Here is a 22,041-nt window from a genome sequence, read left to right on the forward strand (position 1 = left end):
GGCTGATTACATGCGGTTCAGGAAGGCCTTAAAAACCTGGCCGTTCTCCCTAGCTCATAACTAGTTGTTCCTCCTTTTGCTTTCACTCTTTTTCCTGCTTAAACCTACTAGCGCCAAGAGACCTGTTGGTGAATGTGCGCTTACATAAGTTCCTAAATAACATAACAATGTCATTTGGGTACAAATACATTCTTATCCATTAGTATAGGTGGCACATGCCTCCTTCACCTTGTAATTCTCATTGTTTTATTAAATTTTTCCTATAAACTGATTTACACATGTATGATTTATAGGTTCTGTGTGTGTAAAATATAAAGTGCCCAGACCTACTAAGCTGCGCTATAAAACAATTGAAAAAGTGTGAGGGGGGCTCTGGAGAGATGAGGGGCACTAGTGATAGTAAAGGAATAAGGGAGTAGGTGGTTTGAAGGGGTGGAGGGCAATAAAGAAGCTCCACTAGTGTTAAAGCCGGACCCGTTCCTATTAATTACGAAACCTGAATAATGAAGGCTTCCTCTTTTTTGTCGCAGAACGTTCGTACGTTATGTTGTAATTTGTGACGGAGGGAAGGTACCCAATTTACAAAGATATATCATGTTCCGTACAAATTCATAACGTAAATAGACGTACACATGGCCAGTGTCGGACTAGGGACCAACAACAACCCTGACGAAAACGATCAAACTAGCCCAACCCAGCTGGAGGTTGCTGCTAGCATGAGGCCATGGTTCTCGGGAGCCCTTCCTCCTCTGAAAGCAACCACATAGTATAGCGGTTAAATACAGAATGGTCAGTCCGTATCTGCCCACATAGTCAGAACACATATAAGTTACAAAACCGGACTCCGGCTGTCCGAAAAAGCCGCCACGCCTCGTCAGGGGCGATGTTATATAATTACATATACTTGAGGGTACGCATAACTTAAGGCTACATGGCACTGACAGCACGCACGCCTGCCCTCTCGTGTGCATCCACTTTACCCGCAGAGTTCGCCTGCACCTTAGTCTGAAACTCGAGTCAACCAGCGCCATTTCTTACCCCCGTAGGGCTTGGTCAAGGAATGCTCCCGCTTCAGATACTCGTCAGTCTGGTCTGCCAGTAAGGGCTCCGCGAGAAGTATTAAAATATAAATTAGATCCGTAAAGCTGCTCCAGCACCAGGAGCTGCTAACAGACGCCATTTTCTTTCCGCTCACACCTGCGAGCAAACTCCGCCCATTAAGATCCTATTGGTCGAATATGAGCCTTCGCCCGCCTTCCAATCGTTAGTTACTCTATTCCGACCTGTATACAAACTGTTGCCTGGCATTAAGCTGGTCATTTCTATTGGTCTCCGAGCACATCGATCAGCATGCCTGCCATGCCCAAGACCAAAGGCCGGCAATGCTTGACCCCTTGGAGTTTATTTCAGTGTCATCACAGGTCATTCCACGCTGTAGAATTCTATGGGGCAGAGTCGGATTAGCCAATAGGAAAATCAGGCAGTGCCCAATAGGCTGGTCTGATTCAGCAGTGTGTGTGCTGGACTTTTAGCAATTGTGGGCTGGTTTCATGGCTAAGTAGGCTTTGTTTTTAGGTCTCGCCTGAGCCAGCGCATCCGGTGCCCTGGCGAGACATTTAGGGAGTGGGCTTTAAAAAGCTGACCACAGCTTTTTGTGTGGCCTAGAGCGTGCGGTTACGCGCACAGTAACACGCATTCCTACCATCGCTCTATCAGGCGCCATCTGGCTTTCCTCTCGCTTGCTCTGCCAAGCGCGCGTTTTAACTCTCCACCCTCCTCCACCACCACAGAGCGTGTGTCTCGCGGCCACGCATCTTGCTTGCTTCATTACTTTACGCGCGGCCAATGCTTGTTAGTATTGGAAATCTGCTCACCCTCAACTACTTAGCCACCATTCTGTATCGTACAGATGAGAAGAATACAGTCGCACCAAATAGTTATATGCTCGATGGCTTTTCAGTAAGGACTCGAACCTGTGACCCTGACAGCATCGTTGATAGTGGACGTTTGCTCTACCCTCCTTCTGTGCCTAGCGATACCACTGGAGCCAAGTCATAGATTTGAGACATAAGCTTTCACTGGCTTACTGCATTGCAGGAGTTGTAATCTTGACTCGCTTTAAATTAATTGGAGTACAATAGTTTTAAAACAAATGATTTGACTAAAGCTCTACCAAGTGCGCGCTTCAACGCTCCTCCCACTCCCCCACCACAGAGCGCGTCTCTCGGCCGCGCGTCTTGCTAGCTTCATTACTTCACGCGCGGCCAATGCTTGTTAGTATTGGAAATCTGCTCACCCTCCACTACTTAGCCACCATTCTGTATCGTACAGATAAGAAGAATACAGTCGCACCAAATAGTTATATGCTCGATGGCTTTTCAGTAAGGACTCGAACCTGTGACCCTGACAGCATCGTTGATAGTGGACGCTTGCTCTACCCTGCTTCTGTGCATAGTGATACCACTGGAGCCAAGTCATATATTTGACACATAAGCTTTCACTGGCTTACTGCATTGCCGGAGTTGTAATCTTGACTCGCTTTAAATTAATTGGAATACAATAGTTTTAAAGCGAACAATTTGAATAAAGCTCTAATGACACAGAGAAAGTGCACGGCACCCTTCACTGTACATACGCTCTCGTCGTATTACTCGTTTTCACTGCCCGCTCCATCACGCACATCACCATATTTATCACCAAATGATGGCATTTTACAACCCCCCACCCACTTCTGTCTCAATTGGCACCTCCCCTTCCAATCTACACCGTCCCGCCTCGCTCATGCACCCTTTCTCGTCACTGTCCCCCAACCCCCTTCCCCCTCATTGAAATCAGTACTCCTTATAATTTGTTTCATCCTCTTACTGTCCAGATAATGCTCCAGATACATCCCAGCCACCATTTTGATAGAAAACAAACAGCCCTTTGCGGCTCCCGTCCCTCTTCTGTACGCTATATTCTCCGCAGGTGACGTTACTTCCGCACCTCAGAGCGCGAGCTTGCCGCCATCTTTTTTTCGGGCTAGATTTTCCCTTCGTTCCTGCACATGAATGATGAGCAAACTTTCAGGAGGGGCGTGGCCAGTTAGCGTCATTTTGGAGCTGTGTCCTCGCTGTGCAGGGACTGATCAAGGCAAACTTGTACACACGTTTTCCTATTTATTGTTTGTTTAAGTATTGATTTATATTACTGTTAATGTTCAACTAAATACGAATGCTGGTTTAAATACATGCTTAATTAACGGCGGAAAAAATCAGGCATTGGAAGATCGAATGATCGTCCTCTTTGGGTCTTTATATATAAGTGCTCTTTATCTGCCACAATTTCATTATCGGAAGCCAAGTAAGGTGCGGGAAACCTCCTTGTTGCGGGTAAAGGCAGCAGCAATTCAAACAAGCATTGGCATAGCCAATAGGTCTCGCCTTTGGAACCTTATAAGTGTTTAGCCATGCAACAGTTGATGTTGTTGCACCAAGGATATTGTACTGCATAACTAAATACTTATAAGGTCCCTAAAGCGAGACCTATTGGCTATGCCAATGCTTGTTTACTGTTGATTTCCCTGCTATAACTACTTTTTAGGTCTTGCCTAGGCAGCGCTTATAATTGGTAAATATGCTTAGTAGTCCCTCTTTTTCTACTTTTGTAACCTCCTATGAGGACTGACCCTGTTAATGTGCTGTTACTCTTCATGTTTAATTTATGGCACTTGGAGAGTACTCTTTTCTTATTGTTGGCCTGCCTCTGCTCGTGTCCTGCCTCAGCTTGAGCGTGTTATCTTTACTTCGAGCAGGTGATGCAGCGCGGATATTATAAAACCTTTCCTTATGACACCAACCCAGAAAACCCTTACACCATTTATTCATCTGTGGGGCCCATGACAGCAAAACACACATTCATTCAGTCTTCTGGATCAGTGATATGTAGACGAGCTGCAAAACATACGGGGTACCCTGTTAAATCTTTACCTAACTGATAGCTATACACATTATATACATTTGGTTTTGGAATTTTCGGTTCTAAACATCAAGGTACTCCACTATTTCGGTCGATGGACCAACTAGTAGGAATCAGTTGATGGCGATTAAGTCCAGCTCAATCACAATTAAAACCTTTTATCAAATTTTGATCATAACTTTAATTCTATTTACCACAGACTCAGTTTTAGAGTTAGCATAACATTTTATCTAGATTCATTGAATACAATTTTAATAAGTAGAGCTTTATTAGACAAATATTCTAGACATTATTGCATTTAGCATTTAAGTAAAGATTAAAAGAACCGGAAAATACTCATTACCCTTGGCCTTAGGGCAATGACGAGAATGGTTCACCTGAACATGAACTGAGGATCACAGGATAGGTTCCCAATACTGACTGACTGTCCCTCTAACCTTCTCGGATGTAATCCCTCCCAAGATAAAATCCCGCGACGGTCTCGTTCCTTTTCCCCATCAACATTCAAAGTCCAAAATTGACAAAGTCTTTTTCAGCATCAGAAGGAAAAATCGTCCCAACAGACAGCGTATCGTGTTGAATAGATCGATGTAGAATAAGCGATAGATCTCATTGTAAGCACAAGCTCTTTTATACCCTTTACACTAACTTACTATACCCGAAATGGAAACCTTTAGGGGCTACATTCATTCTGATTGGTCCATTGAAGGGGTGGTGATGGTCACCCAATCGTCCTCCTTGCTCGAACCGGTTCGCAAACAACCGGTGCATACACTAAGTCTTGTGATTCATAAGGTTCAAATGTACTTCAACTTTGTTAATATATTTGCAACATTATTCAACCGTCATGAATTAGTTCATCTCCTGGAGTTCGATTTTCCCATCCGTTCCCATGCATTCATGTTGAACTCTTGGCACAACTTTTGTTTCAGGTCAGGCTGGCCTTGACATCTCTCACTCCGGGCATAGGCCACACATTCGTGACTGGAACTTCCACTCTGCTCATGCGTGGGGTCCATTTTTATTCAGCACATGCAATCACGTCTCGCTGCAACAGCCATTTTCAGGCAAGGCCTAGCAGGCCCAAACTGAACTAATATGAAAACAACATAGCAGAAATTAGGCATAGAAAATAAGCCTTTCTGTTTACCACCCACCACTCTAATGACCCGTGTTAGGTGTTACCTAGCATAAGCGACATTTTAAGCCATTTTACTTACCATCTGCATTCTTTGCCACAATATAATTTTATTACAAACGAAATACATGCAATTTACTTCTATTTTCTACACAAATCATAAACCTATGTTAATTTTAATTTAATATTTGTAAATAAATTAGAATGCCAGTTAGTTTCCCGCGTGTAATGTCTAATTAAAGGTGCATTTGTGGATTAATACATGCATTCAAACAGTTAGTATTTTTAAAGTTATGAGGTCATTAATTTCGAAGGGGTACAAAAACTTTTTGTATTTCCCCTGCTCCATCAATTCCCCTGCTTTGGTGATTTTTAATATCACCACAAAAACCATCTCTACCAATTTATCAGAAAGCATGTTTCTTATCCTTTTTTAATTTGTTAGCTCAAATAATTGTGTTCTTCACATCTTGCCTCTTAATTTGTTATATATGTACTCTTTAAATTCTTCTAATTCAATCTCTCCCATTTCTCGTTCTCTTTGTTTATTTTTCTCATTTTCTCTTTTTACTTTATTTTCTCTTTTTCCCTTTTTAATACATACACATGCTAATCTCAACATTAATGTCATTAATATTACTAATGTCACTGGTGTTAGTATTTTCCCAACTAGTGAATTACCTATTTCTGCTAACCATTTCTTTACTGAGGAAAAACTCTTACCAAGTTTCTCCAGAACACCATCAACCTCCAGTGGGATAATTTCTTTGTGCAATTCAGTAATATTCTTTATATACTTTTGTATATTCTGACTTTTATCTGGAATGTTAGTGCAACAATGTTGTACCTTCAGCATTCCACAGACTCCTCCTTCTTTTGCCAAAAGAATATCAAGGGCAAGTTGATTTTGCATCACCATGGCTCTCATGGCAACCATCTTGGTATTTACCATTAACCCCTTCCATGCTGGACGGATTCCCCTGCTGTGCTGATCTTTTCCTGCGCGGGTGTGGTCATGACGGAACGGTTCCGTCATGAGCACAGCTCAACCGTGGCTCATGACGGAACCGTTCCGTCATGAGCACCGAAGGGGTTAAGAACCCTCCAGCAGTATTCGTTGATAAACGATCTACTATTGTTGACAATTTCTGAATCTTATATACATTAAAAGATATACCCACTGCTGGTATCAATGCTCCAAAAATGTCACCTATCATCTCTGAAAACCTTCCCTTCTTCTACGTGTTAGTGGTTTACCTATCTCATGAGTTCCTTTAGTTCCCCTATCTACATGAAATATCTTTGGAAAGACCAGGCCTAGATAACATATTCCGTACCAATGGTCCGGCAACCTATAATAAGCTTTGTTCCCGCAAAGAAAATAGATCCCTGGGAATACTGGATCTTTTCCTCCTTTGAATCCCTATCCCCCCCTTTAATTCTGTATGTATCTCGGCATTCACTAGCACCCACAAAATAGTTGTCATTTATAGTGTTATCTCTACGAATGCACAATTTCCCTTGTTGTGGCAAATCTAACCCTATTGCTACATTAGTTTCACTCTTATCATAACTTTATTCCTCAAAACCCCAAGGTGGTATTTTCATCTTTTCTCCTGTTACTTTTCTTTGAAATGTAACCCTTCTATCCTCTACCATGTCTAAAAATACTTTTTCTTCTTTCCTTAATCTACAAGTAAGAGTGTGTCTAAATGCATAGTCTAATGTTAATTCTTTTGTTTCCACAAGAACTTTACCAGGCTTCACCTTGTTTAGTCCAGGAACCTCAGAAACTTTAGCGAAAACAGCATCCATATCAGTATAATAATATTCTAATTTGCCTGTCTTATAAAATAAACTAGCCAACACACTGCAAGTTATTCCATACGTCAAAGGAAGGTGATGATATGTTACACCCTCTGTCACAGACACAGGTAACTGCATGCAGACATAACAATCCCTAACATCCATTGGCTCTACATATTCATATAAAAGCTTTGTAAAAACATTCTTAGAAAAAAATCATTTATTGACCTGTCTCTATGAAATTCAGTATTATCTATCAATGTTGCAGTATTTTTGTGTTATGTGCCTTATCATTATTCGCCTTATTGTTCATCTCAGATGTATTTTCTGCAGTTAATCTAAGTGGAATAGTTATTGCTAAAATGAACCAAATAAGCATCAGTAAACCTGTACAGTAAAACACATTCTACACCATCTGTGTAGAAACCTACACCTAGATCTTCTATTTTCATTCTCTGCCATGGTAAACTATAATCTAAGATATGTACAGAAAAATGTTTCTCTCCACACTCAGAAATATGGCCTTCGAGCAAACTGCTCTTAGCGTACTGTTTGGTCCTTCAAATTTCCTTTGATTTTGTAAGTTTGTCTTTATTCTGGTTTCTTCAATCTCTTCAGGATGGGCACAGTTCACTCTCACCCGCCTGCTTACAAATTTTGTTTAGGTTCTCTTGACTACTATCAAACTCATCGATGTCAGGTAGTGCTATGTAAGTCCATTCAGGTGATTTGTATTTCAGATTAGGTCTTTTTTCTCTTTTCGGTCTCTGCATTTGTCCTTTATTCAATTTTATTTGATTTCTTTGACTTGTTATTTCATTCACTTGTTCGTCCTTGTCTTTGTTCAAATTTATTATTTTATATCTCAGTCTTTTACTCTCGTCGGGCCAATTGTCTCCTTTTCTTGGCCTTTTCAGTTCAGTCTCTGTTTCTTCTCGTTCCACTCTCCAAGCTCTCTTTCTTGGTCCTCTCCTGTGTCTTATTTCTTCTTCACTTTCTTCTGATTCTGTTTCAGATCTCACTTCACCGTTTTTAACTTAAAATTTTATGATCTCTGATTCTTTGTTTGATTCTTGATTCCCTTCTGCTGTTTCGATTATTTCTAAAGGTATTTCCCCAAAACTTGTACTTGATAGTTCAACATCACTGTGAATTATTTCTGTCTCTCTTCTTTCAATATCAATCATCTGTCTTTCAAAGTCTTCTGTTTGCTTTTCAATATCCCCAGTTTGTCTTTTACCAGATTCAGATTGTTCTGCTTCAGATGTCGAACTGGTGTCTGATATTTAAAGATGTCGACTTACAGGTCGATCTTCAGGATCTGGAACTCTGACTGCTTCAGTTTCTGCTTCAGATGCCGAACTGGTGTCTGATATTTCCAGATGTCGACTTACAGGCCGATCTTCAGGATCTGGAACTTTGATTGTATGACTGGCATGATTCCAATTCTTCACACCTGCACACTTTACTGCTGTGGTAGTCACCAAGATCACCTGACGTGGTTTATCCCAGCGAGGAACCAGGCAATTTCTTCTTCTGTGGACTTTTATGCAAACCCAATCTCCCGGACTCAGATCATGAGCTGGGTTTCTTTCATTAGTGATCGCATCCGGTCCAACCTGATGAAACACAGAATGCACCACATCAGCCAATCCTTTGCAATAGTCCAGAATAAGATCATCAGTTATAGTCAGCAGTTTGTTGACAGGAACGAATGCTTGTCTCATTACTCGCCCCATTATTATCTCATGATGGCTCAAACCAGTTTTTCTGTCTGGTACTCTTCTCATGCTCATGAGTACAAGTGGAAGAGCATCTGGCCATTTGAGTCCAGTGGCTGGACACATTTTTCCTAGCCTATTCTTGATCGTGCCATTTACTTGCTCAACCGCCCCAGAAGCCTCTGGTCTGTAGGCACAATGCAGCTTTTGTTGAATGTCTAATGCTTCACATATTAGCTGGATAACTTCATTTTGGAAATGACTTCCTCTATCTGTTTCTATCGTTACCGGAAAACCATACCTAGGAATGAACTCTCTCAGTAGGAGTTTTGCTACAGTAATTCCATCATTCCTTCTTGTCGGATTTGCTTCCACCCAACGAGAAAACAATCAGACAACTACCAAGACATACCTCAACCTGTTACTTGGGCGCATTTCAATGAAATCTAGTTGCATTCTGGTAAAAGAACCTCCTTCACATCCTATTGTTCCCAGACTCACTACTGTTTTCTTCCAGGATTCAACTGTTGACATATAAGACATCTTTGATAAAGGCTTTCAGCTATAGCCCTAAATGTGGGGTTGTACCAGGTCTGTTTAAAAAGTCTGATCATTGTGTGCCTGTCCATGGTACATCCATGCCATGTTAGAAATCATGCTATCAGGCAGAGCTGGTCTTTCATCTCTGTAAACCCAAACTTCATCTTCCTCTCTTCGTCTACAGCCTGATTTTATCCATATATCTTTTTCCTCGTCACTTGCTTCTTCCTGCAATTGTCCCATTTCTTCCCACGTCTCAATTATGTTAGTAAACATCAAAGGACATGAACATGTTCTTTTTCGCTTCTTCGATTCATTGAGCTCATGTCTTGCACAATATTGAGCTATCTCATCAGCAAATGTATTGCTCTCAGTAATGTAATCACTTCCATATTTGTGTGCAGCGCATTTTACGACTGTGACCTGTTTAGGCAGCTTTATCGCCTCAAGCAACTTTTTCACAAACTCACCATTCCTAATGGGAGATCCTGAAGAAGTCAGAAATCCCCTCTGGGGGTCAGATTTGTCCAAAATCATGTACCACTCCAAAGCCATACTGGCTATCCATGATCACAGTGATTCGGAAATTTCTTCCTAGTTTGCAGACTCGAATCAGAGCAATCAGCTCAGCAACTTGGGCTGAACATGTTACTCTCAAACAAGATGCTTCCTTTATGGCTGCCACCAGGCATACAGCATATGTAGCACTTAAAACTCCTTTATTTGTTCTCAGGCAAGATCCATCCACAAACATCACATAATCTGACTCTTCTAGAGGTTCATCTCTGATGTCAGGACGGGGATTTGTGCAGTATTCAAGTACATCTAAGCAATTGTGATCAACATCATCTTTGACCTCTGCATTTACTGCATCAGGCAATAAAGTGGAAGGATTCACACTTATGCATCTCACAATCGTTACATTATCTGCACCCAAAATCACCTTCTCATATCTGGTTAATCGACTATGTCTCATGAACTGGGTCTTTGTTCTGGTCAGAAGGATTTCAACTGAATGTGGGACATATACCTTTAAAGGCTATCCCATCACAATGCCTTCATTCTGTTCCAGACTCACACAAGTAGCAGCTACTGCTTTCAGACATCCAGGCAATGTTTTTGCCACTGGGTCCAAGACAGCTGAAAAATATGCTATTGGCTGTCTCATTCTTCCATGCTTTTGTACTAGTACCAAAAGTGCACATCCGTCTCTTTCACTACAGTACAACTCAAATTCTTTCTCATAATCTGGCATTCCCAATGCTGGGGCTTCACACAACCTGTTTCTTAGTTGCTCAAAAGCTTCCATCTCTTCCTCATTCAACACAATTGGATCTTTTACATCACTTTTTGTTAATCGCTGTAAATGTTTTGCAATCAATGAAAATCCATTTATCCACTGTCGGCAATAACCAACCATTCTGAGAAACATTTTCACCTCTCTTTGTGTCATTGGGGCTCTCATTCCTTTAATAATCCTGATTCTTTCTGTTGTTACTTTTCTCATCCCTTTTTCAATCTTATGGCCTAAATACTGTACTTTTTGTTGACAGAACTGCAGCTTAGATGAGGACACCTTATGTCCTTCTTCTGCCAAATGATTCAATAATGCATTTGTGTCAGTAATACATGCGTCTTTTTTCCTTGATGCCACCAATAGGTCATCAATGTATTGGACCATCACAGATTTTTTAGGCATTTTAAAACTTGCTAGAGATTTCTTCAGACTCTGATTAAAAATCGAAGGACTTTCAGGATACCCTTGAGGAATTCGGCACCATGCCAAAATAAAATGCAAATAATGGCTGGCTATCAGGGTGCAATGGAATTGAGAAAAATGCATGGCACAAATTTATTTATTTATTTATTTACTTATTTACTTATTTGCAGATTTATAATGCGCATGGCGGCCACAGCAACGAGGCGTCCCAGCGCAGTACAAGGACCAGAGATGAGAAACTAAGAAAGAGTCAAGGCAATTAGATGGTAAGAGTGGGGAAAAGCCATGTCTTCAAAGCTTTACGAAATGCCAGGTGGTTGAGAAGAGTTCTAATAGGAGTTGGAAGTGTGTTCCACAGTTTTGCTGCCAACCAGCAGAAAGAACGCCCCCCTGCCCTAGCCCTCCACACTCGGGGAGTGCAGACCATAGCTAGGTCGGCGGATCGCAACGAGCGCTTAGGCACATAGGCTTCCAACAGATGAAAAAGGCCCGGCGGAGCCTGTCGTGACAAGATCTTGTGTGAGATGCACAGTGCTTTGAATTGTATCCGTTTGTCCATTGGCAACCAATGAAGTTTATGGACAACTTGCGCTACTGAGCAATGTTTAGGTAATGAGACCAGAATCCGTGCTGCCGCATTCTGAACCCTCTGGAAGCGCTTGATGCTGGCCCAAATCAATAACTGTGTACCATTCTGCATCATGAGGAATTTGATACAATATTACAGCAGGGTTTGGTACAACTGAACAACAGGGACCAACAATTTTATTCACCTTTCTCAAATCCTGTACTATCCTATAGGTTCCATTAGGCTTTTTCAATCCCATTATAGGTGAATTACATGGGCTACTCATTATTTCTCTCAAAATTCCTTGTTCAATCATTTTATCAATCACTGGTGTTATTCCTTCAATCATTTCTGGTGTTAATTTGTATTGTGGGGTATTCGGGTAAATTGCTTCTTCTTTTACAGTAAATTTTACAGGATCAATAACTTTCATTAGACCAATATCTTCACCCGTAAAATCCCACAGATCAGTCTTCACTATTCCTTTCAATTCAGTAGGAATTTTCTCTGCATCAAACACAGGGAATGTATCACATTTTTCCGGTTCAAGTGCTGACATAGTCATTTTATACAGAACATCATCATCTGATGTCTGAAAAGCAATATCATCTGGGGTACAGTAGATGGTGCAGTTCATTTTATAAAGTTGATACGGAGGGGGGTCTTTTATTTAATATGTCCCCCAGCAACTTATCATCTGTATCACTAGCTCCATACCCACACTTTCCTGGTACTGGATGCTTCTTTTTCTCTGTACACTTTTTCCCTGTCCCCTCTTCTCCTGTTCTAGAAGGAAACATACCATCCGACATACTAGCATACGGCCATCGTCTCATCCTGTCTTCATGATTCAAACCCCATACTTTCCCATGAACGTAACTTCCATCCCTTATACCTCTGTGACTCTCTCGGTCATACATCTAATCTTCCCATTCACTTAGAGCTTCAAACTGTGTCGGTCTAGGTCTCGGTTCAAGTTTCATCATTTTGTTTCTCAAATTTATTGTGCTAAACGAACCATTTTCTGGAAACGCCAATACTCCATCATTTTGAGTATATTTTACCCAATTGTCCAGCCAAATACAAGTATGATAACCATATTTTGTTACCATATAAGAAGCTGGTGTTTTTGGTGGAGGAAGCACTTCTCCTTCTCTCGTTACAATTTTTTTATCTTTCTTAAAAAGGTTCTTGAATTTTGTAAACCATGAAGGTTTCTCTCTTTCTCGCTCATCAAAATAAGCCATATTTCACAATTACTTGTCGAAGCAAATTCACACAAGTCTTCTTCAATCTGTTCGACTATTCTGTCCTATCCCAGCGCGAATCGCACTAACGCACCAGTCAGAAAGCTCTACGTCGCTCACACACAGGCAGGCGCGGATCGTCCATTGGGGCGTTGGGGAATAGCCCCCCCACCCGCGCACCCGCCCGTGCCCGCAGCTCCCTCGGTGTCTCTGAACTTAGTTTACTTAAGTTCAGAGACGCCGAGGGTGGGGAAAACTAACTGACAATGCATGTCAGTCAGCATGACGTCGGACCGTGGGCGTCTTCCGGTGGATCCCCACCGAGACCAGGGAGACGGTCACCCAGGCCCTCGTCACCAGTCGGCTGGACTACGGGAACGCCCTCTACGCCGGCACTGCCGCCAAACTCCAGAAGAAACTCCAACGGATCCAGAACGCCTCAGCACGACTCATCCTGGACATCCCCCGACACAGCCACATCTCCGGACACCTGAGAGACCTGCACTGGCTCCCCGTCAACAAAAGAATCACGTTCCGACTCCTCACCCACGCACACAAGGCCCTCCACGACCTGGGCCCCAAGTTCCTCAACAGCCGCCTGACCTTCCACAAGCCCACCCGCCAACTCCGCTCCGCCAGCCTCGCTCTCGCCACCGTCCCCCGCATCCGCAGAGCCACCGCCGGAGGAAGATCCCTCCCCTACCTGGCAGCCAAGACATGGAACTCCCTCCCCATCCACCTCCGGACAACGCAAGACCATCTCGCCTTCAGGAAGCAACTCAAGACCTGGCTGTTCGAGCAGTAGCGTTTCCCCCCACCCCCCCCCCCCAGCGCCTTGAGACCCTCCGGGTGAGCAGTGCGCTATACAAATGCCTATGATTGATTGTCACAAGCCAGGGAAAGGCAGCACAAGTGCGCATGAGTGGGCATGGAGATTAATTTTTACTCCGTGCCCAGTCATGCGTACTTGTGTTTTTACTGCCTTGCGCATGCCCATTAGGAGCCCCTCGGTCTCCTAATGGGCAGGCGGCGGGCGTAGCGTAAGCTGTGCCCTCAGCCAATCCTGGCGCTGCTGGCAGCGCCAGGATTGGCTGAGAGGGGTTGGCAGGACCCTCCTCCAGTACCGTTAGTGAAGGCGGCAGGCGCCCAGTGGAGAGGTCTGAGAGCGAGGTGGCGTGGACCCGTGGACCGGCTGTGACTGAGGTAAGTTTTTTATTTTTAAATATTTCATTCCCCCCCCGTGCGCGACCCCCCCCCCCGCAAGCCGCGACTGAATTCGCGATAATTACCATCAGGGTGTCTAATGAGGGGACAGGCGGGAGGCTGAAGGTACGGGGCTCACAGGGGGGAAAGCGCTTGGAAGCGACCGTAAGGTGGCAGATTAGTGCTACAGAAACCAGTGCAAATTGAATAAGTGCATTGAATGGGGCATAACGCAATAGAGGAAAGTGAGGTGATGGGCGAGGTGCGGAGGCGGGTCTTGGGCATCTTTGCTTCTGTGGCGATTAGAGAAGCAATGTACACGCAGGTGACTTTTTGTGTACCTTCCAGGCGTGTGCAGGTGGTTGTTACTGTGTGTCCCCTAATTGTGTGCCGGTGCCTCATACTGTTCGTTCCAAAGTGTGTGCGGCTGCCTGGGACGGTTCATCGCCGGTGTGTGCTTTGCAGGAGGCCTGTGCCTCTGTTCCTCCCGGGTATATGCTGGTGTATTGTATAGCCGATATCGCTTTAGGCAATGCCTGCATTTGCGAGGTTTGGGCAGTGACATGTACTCCGCTCTTTCAGGTGTGAGGATTCTGGCACCATCCTAGATTGCAAGATACGTGCATGTGTCTAGTATTGTCTTCACTACCTGTAGTTTCCGTACCTCCAGGTGACTGCTGAAAGCAGGTACCGTCTGTAGCACTCCGAAGTGCAGGCGGCTGATACTGCTTTTTCCACCCATGTGTTTGCATGAGTTTGGTTTGGTGCACTCTGTGTCTCACAAGTGAGAGACAGATGGCATGTCCCTGAAGGTCCCTGAAGGTGCATGGAGGTCAGCAGCACATGTGTGTATCCATGAGGTACAAGTGGGTAATGTTCCTGCACCTCACAAGTATGCGAAGGCTGCTAGTAATATCTGTGTAGGAGACTGGAGTCCTCAACCTCCAGGTGTGTGTGCAGCAAACCCTAGGCACCTGCTGTTGCCTGGCACTCACTCTACCACCCAGGAATGTCCTAGCAAATGCTGTGTGCACCTGCCATGTGTACGCATGTGGCTAGCACATAGCACTTAGTGTGCCTCGTGCTGGTTTCCAACCCACTTGGAGCGCCTGCATCTCCTAGCTGGCTGGTAATGCCTGTAAATGTGCTGAGCAAGCTGCTGTTTCAGTTCTGTAATTTATAGCCATTTTATCTTCCCTGTTTCGGAATGTGCTGTCTTTGTGATTGCCACACAGCTCTGTGACTTTACAGCCTGCTGTTTCATCAGCCCATCCACATTAGCAGGTTTGAAGTGCTGACATATGGTTCAGTGCAGATCGTCTGGATTAAAATTTGTTTTCATTGTGAAATTTAGATGCGGGTTAACTGAGCTGTTTCATGAAATTTAGAAATGGTTGAATTGTACGGATTCTTTTTGATAGTTTACAAAACTTGTATTGTGTAATACCACGCTCTAGCATTTGTTCTAATGAGATGATGCCAGAGTGGCCCGGGCCAGAGTAGAAGGAAGCCTTTGCGCCCACAGTATGTGTCCCTCTTTGAGGGATAGGTGACATGAAAGAGATGGGGGGGTGGGGGGAGAGAGAGAGAGAGAGAGAGAGAGAGAGATGTATGCAACCTTGAGTAGATCATGATGTCCCCACCCTTATTTCATGAACGGTAATAAAAAGCATATTGAGTAAGTGTGTTTGTTTGAATATATCCCTGCCTCTGTCTGGGGGTTATATTTGCCTGTTTGTGGTTCTGCAGGTCTGTGTTAATCTGTGGGGTGTAATTTTAAAAAAATAGTCTGAACTCAGAATGACGAACCGTCCTCTATAGCTCTTAAAAATTGGCGATTTCTTAAATGATAAATAATTCAATCTTATTGCTTTATTAACCTTCCTGCTTCCTAAAATGTGCTTGAAAATGCACCATTTTCACACAATTAGGTTGTTCGTGCACGCTTGCTCGCCGCAGTGCAATACGACAATTTTACGCCCACCACTTTCAAATGTCACCAGCCGCCCCTGCACACAGGCCTATCCCAGCTCGTCTTTACACTAATGCACTAATCAGAAATCTCTTCGTTCTACCACAACTGGCCAATCCCAGCACGGTCCTTGTTGGCGTCAGCTCTACTCCTGCTGACCCCTCCTTCACAAAAACATTTCGGCACTGTTTTATAACTTGATTTAACAAAATCGGTTCATTACAACGCAAAACACAGTTCCATTGTCTGTTTCTCTAGACAAAAGAGATAGTTATTCAAACATTCAAGAATACTGGTTTGTTCGATAAGTGTAGCACTTCCCTCTACCTTACCCTTCTCTCAAGCAAGAGGTAAACCCGTTTCTCTGGGGATAAAGCACATGTGGAGACTATACTGCTCCTGAGAATTAAGGCCAGAGTTTCACAAGAAAACCTGTCGCTATTTCACTCAGCTCATTCATACATACGTTTCCCTAACATAACACAGTCCTGTGTTATCAATAATTGAAATCAGACAATGCACAATTCCATGTGACTTCTCTTGTCACATATATCCACTTCCTACTTCCCGGAAGCTTCAAACTTCCGACTACATATAACGTAACACAAACTCAACATGGAGTGTTAAACATAAAAGTTAATAATCAATACTCAATAATCAATAATCCCCTAAACTGACATATAGAAACCATAACTCTGCTACCAAAAAAACTGATGCAGCGCGGCTATTATAAAACCTTTCCTAATGACACCAACCCAGAAAACCCTTACACCATTTATTCATCGGTGAGGCCCATGACACCGAAACACACATTCATTCAGTTTTCTGGATCAGTGATATGTAGACGAGCTGCAAAACATGCGGGGTACCTTATTCAATCTTTACCTAACTGATAGCTATACACATTATATCTAGATTCATTGAATAACATTTTAGTAGAGCTTTATTAGACAAATATTCTAGACATTATTGCATAAGCATTTAAGTAAAGATTAAAAGAAACGGAAATTACTCATTACCCTTGGCCTTAGGCCGATGACGAGAATGGTTCACCCGAACATGAACTGAGGATTACAGGATAGGTTCCCAATACTGATTGACTGTCCCTCTTACCTCCTCGGACATAATCCCTCCCGAGTTAGAATCCCACAACGGTCTCGTTCCTTTGCCCCATCAACATTCAAAATCCAAAATTGACAAAGTATTTTTCAGCATCAGAAGGAAAAATCGTCCCAACAGACAGCGTGTCGTGTTGAATAGAGCGATGTAGAATAAGCGAAAGATCTCATTTAAGCACAAGCTCTTTTATACCCTTTACACTAATTTACTATACCCGAAATTGAAACCTTTAGGGGCTACATTCATTCTGATTGGTCCATTGGAGGGGTGTTGATGGTCACCTCATCATCCTCCTTGCTCGAACCGGTTCGCAAATAATCAGTGCATACACTTATTCTCGTGATTCATAAGGTCCAAATGTACTTCAACTTTGTTAATATATTTGCAACATTATTCGACAGTCATGAATTAGTTCATCTCCTGCAGTTCGATTCTCCCATCTGTTCCCATGCATTCATGTTGAACTCTTGGCACAACTTTTGTTTCAGGTCAGGCGGCCTTGACATCTCTCACTCCGGGCATAGGCCACACACTCGTGACTGGAACTTCCACTCTGCTCATGCACGGGGGCCATCTTTATTCGGCGCACGCAATCACGTCTCTCTGCAGCAGCCATTTTCAGGCAAGGCCTAGCAGGCCCAAACGGAACTAATATGAAAACAACATAGCAGAAATTAGGCACAGAAAATAAGCCTTTCTGTTTACCACCCACCACTCTAATGACCCGTGTTAGGGGTTACCTAGCATAAGCGACATTTAAAGCCATTTTACCTGCCATCTTTGCCACAATATAATTTTATTACTAACGAAATACATGCAATTTACTTTTATTTTCTACACAAATCACAAACCTATGTTAATTTTAATTTCCTACTTGTAAATAAATTAGAATTTTGCAATTTCCCGCGTGTAATGTCTAATTAAAGGTGCATTTGTTGATTAATACATGCATTCAAACAGTTAGTATTTTTAAAGTTATGAGGTCAGGAATTTCGAAGGGGTACAACAACTTTTTGTATTTCCCCTGCTCTATCACAGGTTGAAAGGTTCCTGGCAGAATCATTACCCAGTGCTTCTGCTTCACGGCTGATTCTCGTTCTGCACAGGCTTCGCCAATGTTTTTTTTTGTTTATTTAAACTTTTACACGCTTCACCAGTTGCTTTTATTTTTAAAACATGTGGTTGATGCTCAGAGCACACGCCTCACAGGATGTTATTTTTATTTAATTAAACTTTCACACACTTTGCGCAATATTACTTGTATACTCAGCGCGGTGCCGGATTTATTCTACGTTCGAGGGCAGGTACTTTGAACGTGACTCTAGTGAGCCGTCGATGCAATTGAAGAGTGTTTGGTGCACAAACATGACTTCAGCCCCACAGACTGTACTGTGGCTTGAAATACGTCATTGCGGGTGTCGTACTTTGTGCTGCAGAATGGAAAACCCTTCAAATACTTTCAACTATGTAGTATTCTAGTATCCTGTCTATGTTAATGTGTGCCATTTTCACCACCTGCTCAGCCAGTGGAATGTTGCAGTGATTATGCGCTTTAGAATGTTGGGCTCCTGTGAGGAGAAGTCACAGTTGAGAGGGGGTTGAGCAGCATGCTGGCTGCTCCTGGTGGGGCTCATCTATGTATCCTGTAACTAACTACAATAAATCATCTTAAGTACATCAACCTGCGTGGACCTCGTTACTACAATTTCTTGGTGACGATCTGGAGACTCACCCTCATTCTACGTGCTCAACAAAAGAAGTTAACGTCAAAGAAGTTAAGATGTTGGAAAGAAACAAAAAACTCTGGAAAAAAGAAACTGGAAAAACATGCCTCCCTGGCTGCCCCATGGACATATGGCTGTTTAACCGCCCTCCCGTGATTTAAAAATAGTGAGCGCGTGTCTTTAACAACACTCGCGACCTTACCTGCATCTGCTGGTCGCAATACGTTCCTCGAGCTTCACTAGGACGACACACTCCTTCTACGTCCTGCTTTGCTCAGCTACGCAGCTTTGCGCATGGCGGAACCGTAAGCCATCCAGCTCTGCGTGTCCTACGTGCCTCCATTTTGTGGTTGGATGCGGCTTCGTGTTGTCACGCATACTTGGTGGCTTTTGTTCCTTTTCTCGCCATCCACGTCTAGTGTGAGGTATTGGGAGTATCAATACTGCTTGACTCGTCGAGGAAACCAACGTGCCCGGACCCACCCGGCAAGCGTCTTTACAGCGTGCCACCATCTTTGGATTGTAGCCTGCAGGCACTCTGTGTAGGCTTGTAATGTAACGTGCAGTTTTCTTTCTGCTGATGTTTACCAACCACATTATTTGTATTGTTGATAAAGTTAATTGAAAACTTCGATGTGATTAGGCTAAAATCGCTGTGTCCTGATATGCGTTACCTGGTTTTATGGTGCATCGGAAAATCTCAAGAACTCTCTCTCTCCACTTAAAGTTATAGGAGTGGAGACTGATTTTGAAAATGTCAGGCATCACGAGGATCTGGTGAGTTCTTGTTTTTGTTTTCTTTTTCTTTTCTTTGGTATAACACCAACGCAGGACACTGAGTGACTGAACTTTGTCTACAGTTCTATTCGTGTTTTCTTGGTTGGTTGGTTGCCGGATATACCAACGGTCATTATATTTATTTCAAAGACATGGCTCATTCTTTTAACCAGCAGTTCTGCCTGTATTTTTTACATCGTTCGTTTAACTGGTGTCATGCACAATTAGAGGAATGTTATATTTCTTTTTGTTGGCTGAAGATGTGTTTTATGTGAGCATTATTACATTATATGGTTGCCATTCCCCATGCTACTGCCGTTATCGGACTATCTCTTCTACTGTGTTTGTTCAACACTGGCGTGTGTGTCACATGGATACGGTGACACGTACTCACATAGCTGTAAATGGCATCTTATGAAATTTTAATGTGAAGTTGTATTTTGCATCTATGTTTTGACTTGAAGTACATTTCATTATGTTACTGTTTTTCTCTACTTGTATCCTTCATAGGATTGTATAATGGGTTCTGTTGGACTCAACATTATATGTACATGGACCCTAGGTACACACCGTCAAGAGTTCATTATTTCTATTTATATGCATGCAACCTACATTTTATTCTTCCCTACATAGGGGTAGCAATGGGTTTTAGTTCCATGTTCTCACTGTACGTGTCACCGAAAGAATAGGTTTTAAACCCATGTCCTCACTGTACGTGTCACGCTACGAATGGGTTTTAGTCCCATGTCTTCATTTTACGTCCCATTTGCTCGCAATACATTTGCCTTCATGGGTTCCTTACAGTTTCTACCCTGTTTCTGGGCATCTATGCATAGGTGTTAGTCCTTTGGCATTAGTTAACCACCTCTATCTTTAGGGACTGGTCATGGGTTCCTACCCATTTACACTAGTTATCTATACTTTACTTCCTTTTCGTTTTAGACTAGGTCAGTGGATTTTGCCCCATAGTTCTCACTTGGGTTGTATGGGTTTTTGTACCATTACTACACTGCACTGTGTTTTCTACTTGAGGTTGTTTTTACAAGGGCTATCTTTTCATGGGTTTCTGTCCTGTCGTAATACTTTTGACCCCTTTTCCTCTTGGTAGGGGTTGGTCTTGGGTTATAGTCCTCCCATTCTTACACACGTTGCGTATGTTTTTTCGCTTACATAGGGTGTGTTTCATGAGTCTCAGTCCCATATGTGTTATTTTCTCAACGTTATATTTTTTTAATATATTACATTGTCAATTTTGCAACGTAATGTTATGTTGATATTAAATTATTTTGTCTTTATGGTAATGGGGTTTGGATGAGGGATCTTATTGTATTTTTCTCTCATCTTCCCTGTTTCTTTTGCGTGTTCAGTTTTCCTCCTGAAGTCTTTTATTCTTGTCATCTGTGGATTCTGGACTTTATTCTTGATGTCAATCTTTCTTTGTCTTCTGTCTCTTATCGTAGTGTGTTCTTCATTCCGCCTGAGGTTACTCTTCCTTTTCCACTGTGTGTGTGTGTCTGGTTTTAGTCCAGTGTTTTGTTGTGTTGTGCTATGCCTTGCTTTCTCGCTTGCCTGACTAGCTAGTAGGTGTGTCTGAGGGGTAGTCATTGGTGCCTTCATGTTTTGCCTTTTTATCGTTGTTTTCTTTTGCTGGGTCTTCCTACTCTTTTCTGTTGTTATCTATAGAAGGTAGGATGGGTTATATTTATCTGTTTTTTTCATCTGTCACTCCCTCTTTTTCTACCTCCACCTATCTTTTCTGTTCCCTCCTTGTTGTTTACCTCTTTGCATCGTTTATGCTGTTTCTGTATCCTTCTTTTTCTTTCCTCATTTATGGTTCTCCTTTTTCAGTTCACTATCTTAATTGCTTTTGTTATATAAGAAAGGGGGATATGTAGTATCCTGTCTATGTTAATGTATGCCATTTTCACCACCTGCTCAGCCAGTGAAATGTTGCAGTGATGATGCGCTTTAGAATGTTGGGATCCTGTGAGGAGAAGTCACAGTTGAGAGTGGGCTGAGCAGCATGCTGGCTGCTCCTGGTGGGGCTCATCTATGTATTGATGGAGCAGGGGAAAATACAAAATGTTGTACACCCTTTGAAGTTAATGACCTCATAACCTTGAAATTACTAATTGTTTGAATGAATGTACTAATCAATCAATGTACCTTTAATTACACACTACACGCAGGAAAACTAACTGGCATATGCAAAATATAATTTACTTACAGATGTGAAATTAAATTAACATAGGTTTGTGTTTCATGTAGAAAATAGAAATAAAATTGCATGTATTTTATTTGTAGTTAAATATTGTGACAAAGAATGCAGATGGTAAGTAAACTGGCTTTTAAATGTTGCTTAATGCTAGGTAACACCTAACACTGGTCATTAGAATGGTGGGTGGTAAACAGAAGGGCTTATTTTCTATGTCCAATTTCTGCTATGTTGTTTTCAAATTAGTTCCATTCAGGCCTGCTAGGCCTCGCTGAGAAAATGGCCGCTGCCAAGAGATGTGATCACGTATAACCAAGATGGCCCCTGCGCATGA

At 42.6% G+C, this 22,041-nt stretch overlaps 1 protein-coding gene across 1 annotated transcript in view; it reads right to left on the reverse strand.

The window, feature by feature from the left end:
• LMAN2L (lectin, mannose binding 2 like) overlaps positions 1 to 1,228 on the reverse strand; it is a 243,166-nt gene extending 241,938 nt beyond the window's left edge. Inside the window, exon 1 of the mRNA XM_085634525.1 lies at positions 1,039 to 1,228. Within this exon, the coding sequence (XP_085490651.1) occupies positions 1,039 to 1,180 (142 nt within the window). The 5' untranslated portion in view covers positions 1,181 to 1,228. The remainder of the gene's footprint in view (positions 1 to 1,038) is intronic.
• Between the last annotated feature and the right edge of the window lie 20,813 nt (positions 1,229 to 22,041).

The sequence above is a fragment of the Triturus cristatus genome, chromosome 11 (genome assembly GCF_964204655.1).
Source record: "Triturus cristatus chromosome 11, aTriCri1.1, whole genome shotgun sequence".
NCBI classification, from domain to species: domain Eukaryota; kingdom Metazoa; phylum Chordata; class Amphibia; order Caudata; family Salamandridae; genus Triturus; species Triturus cristatus.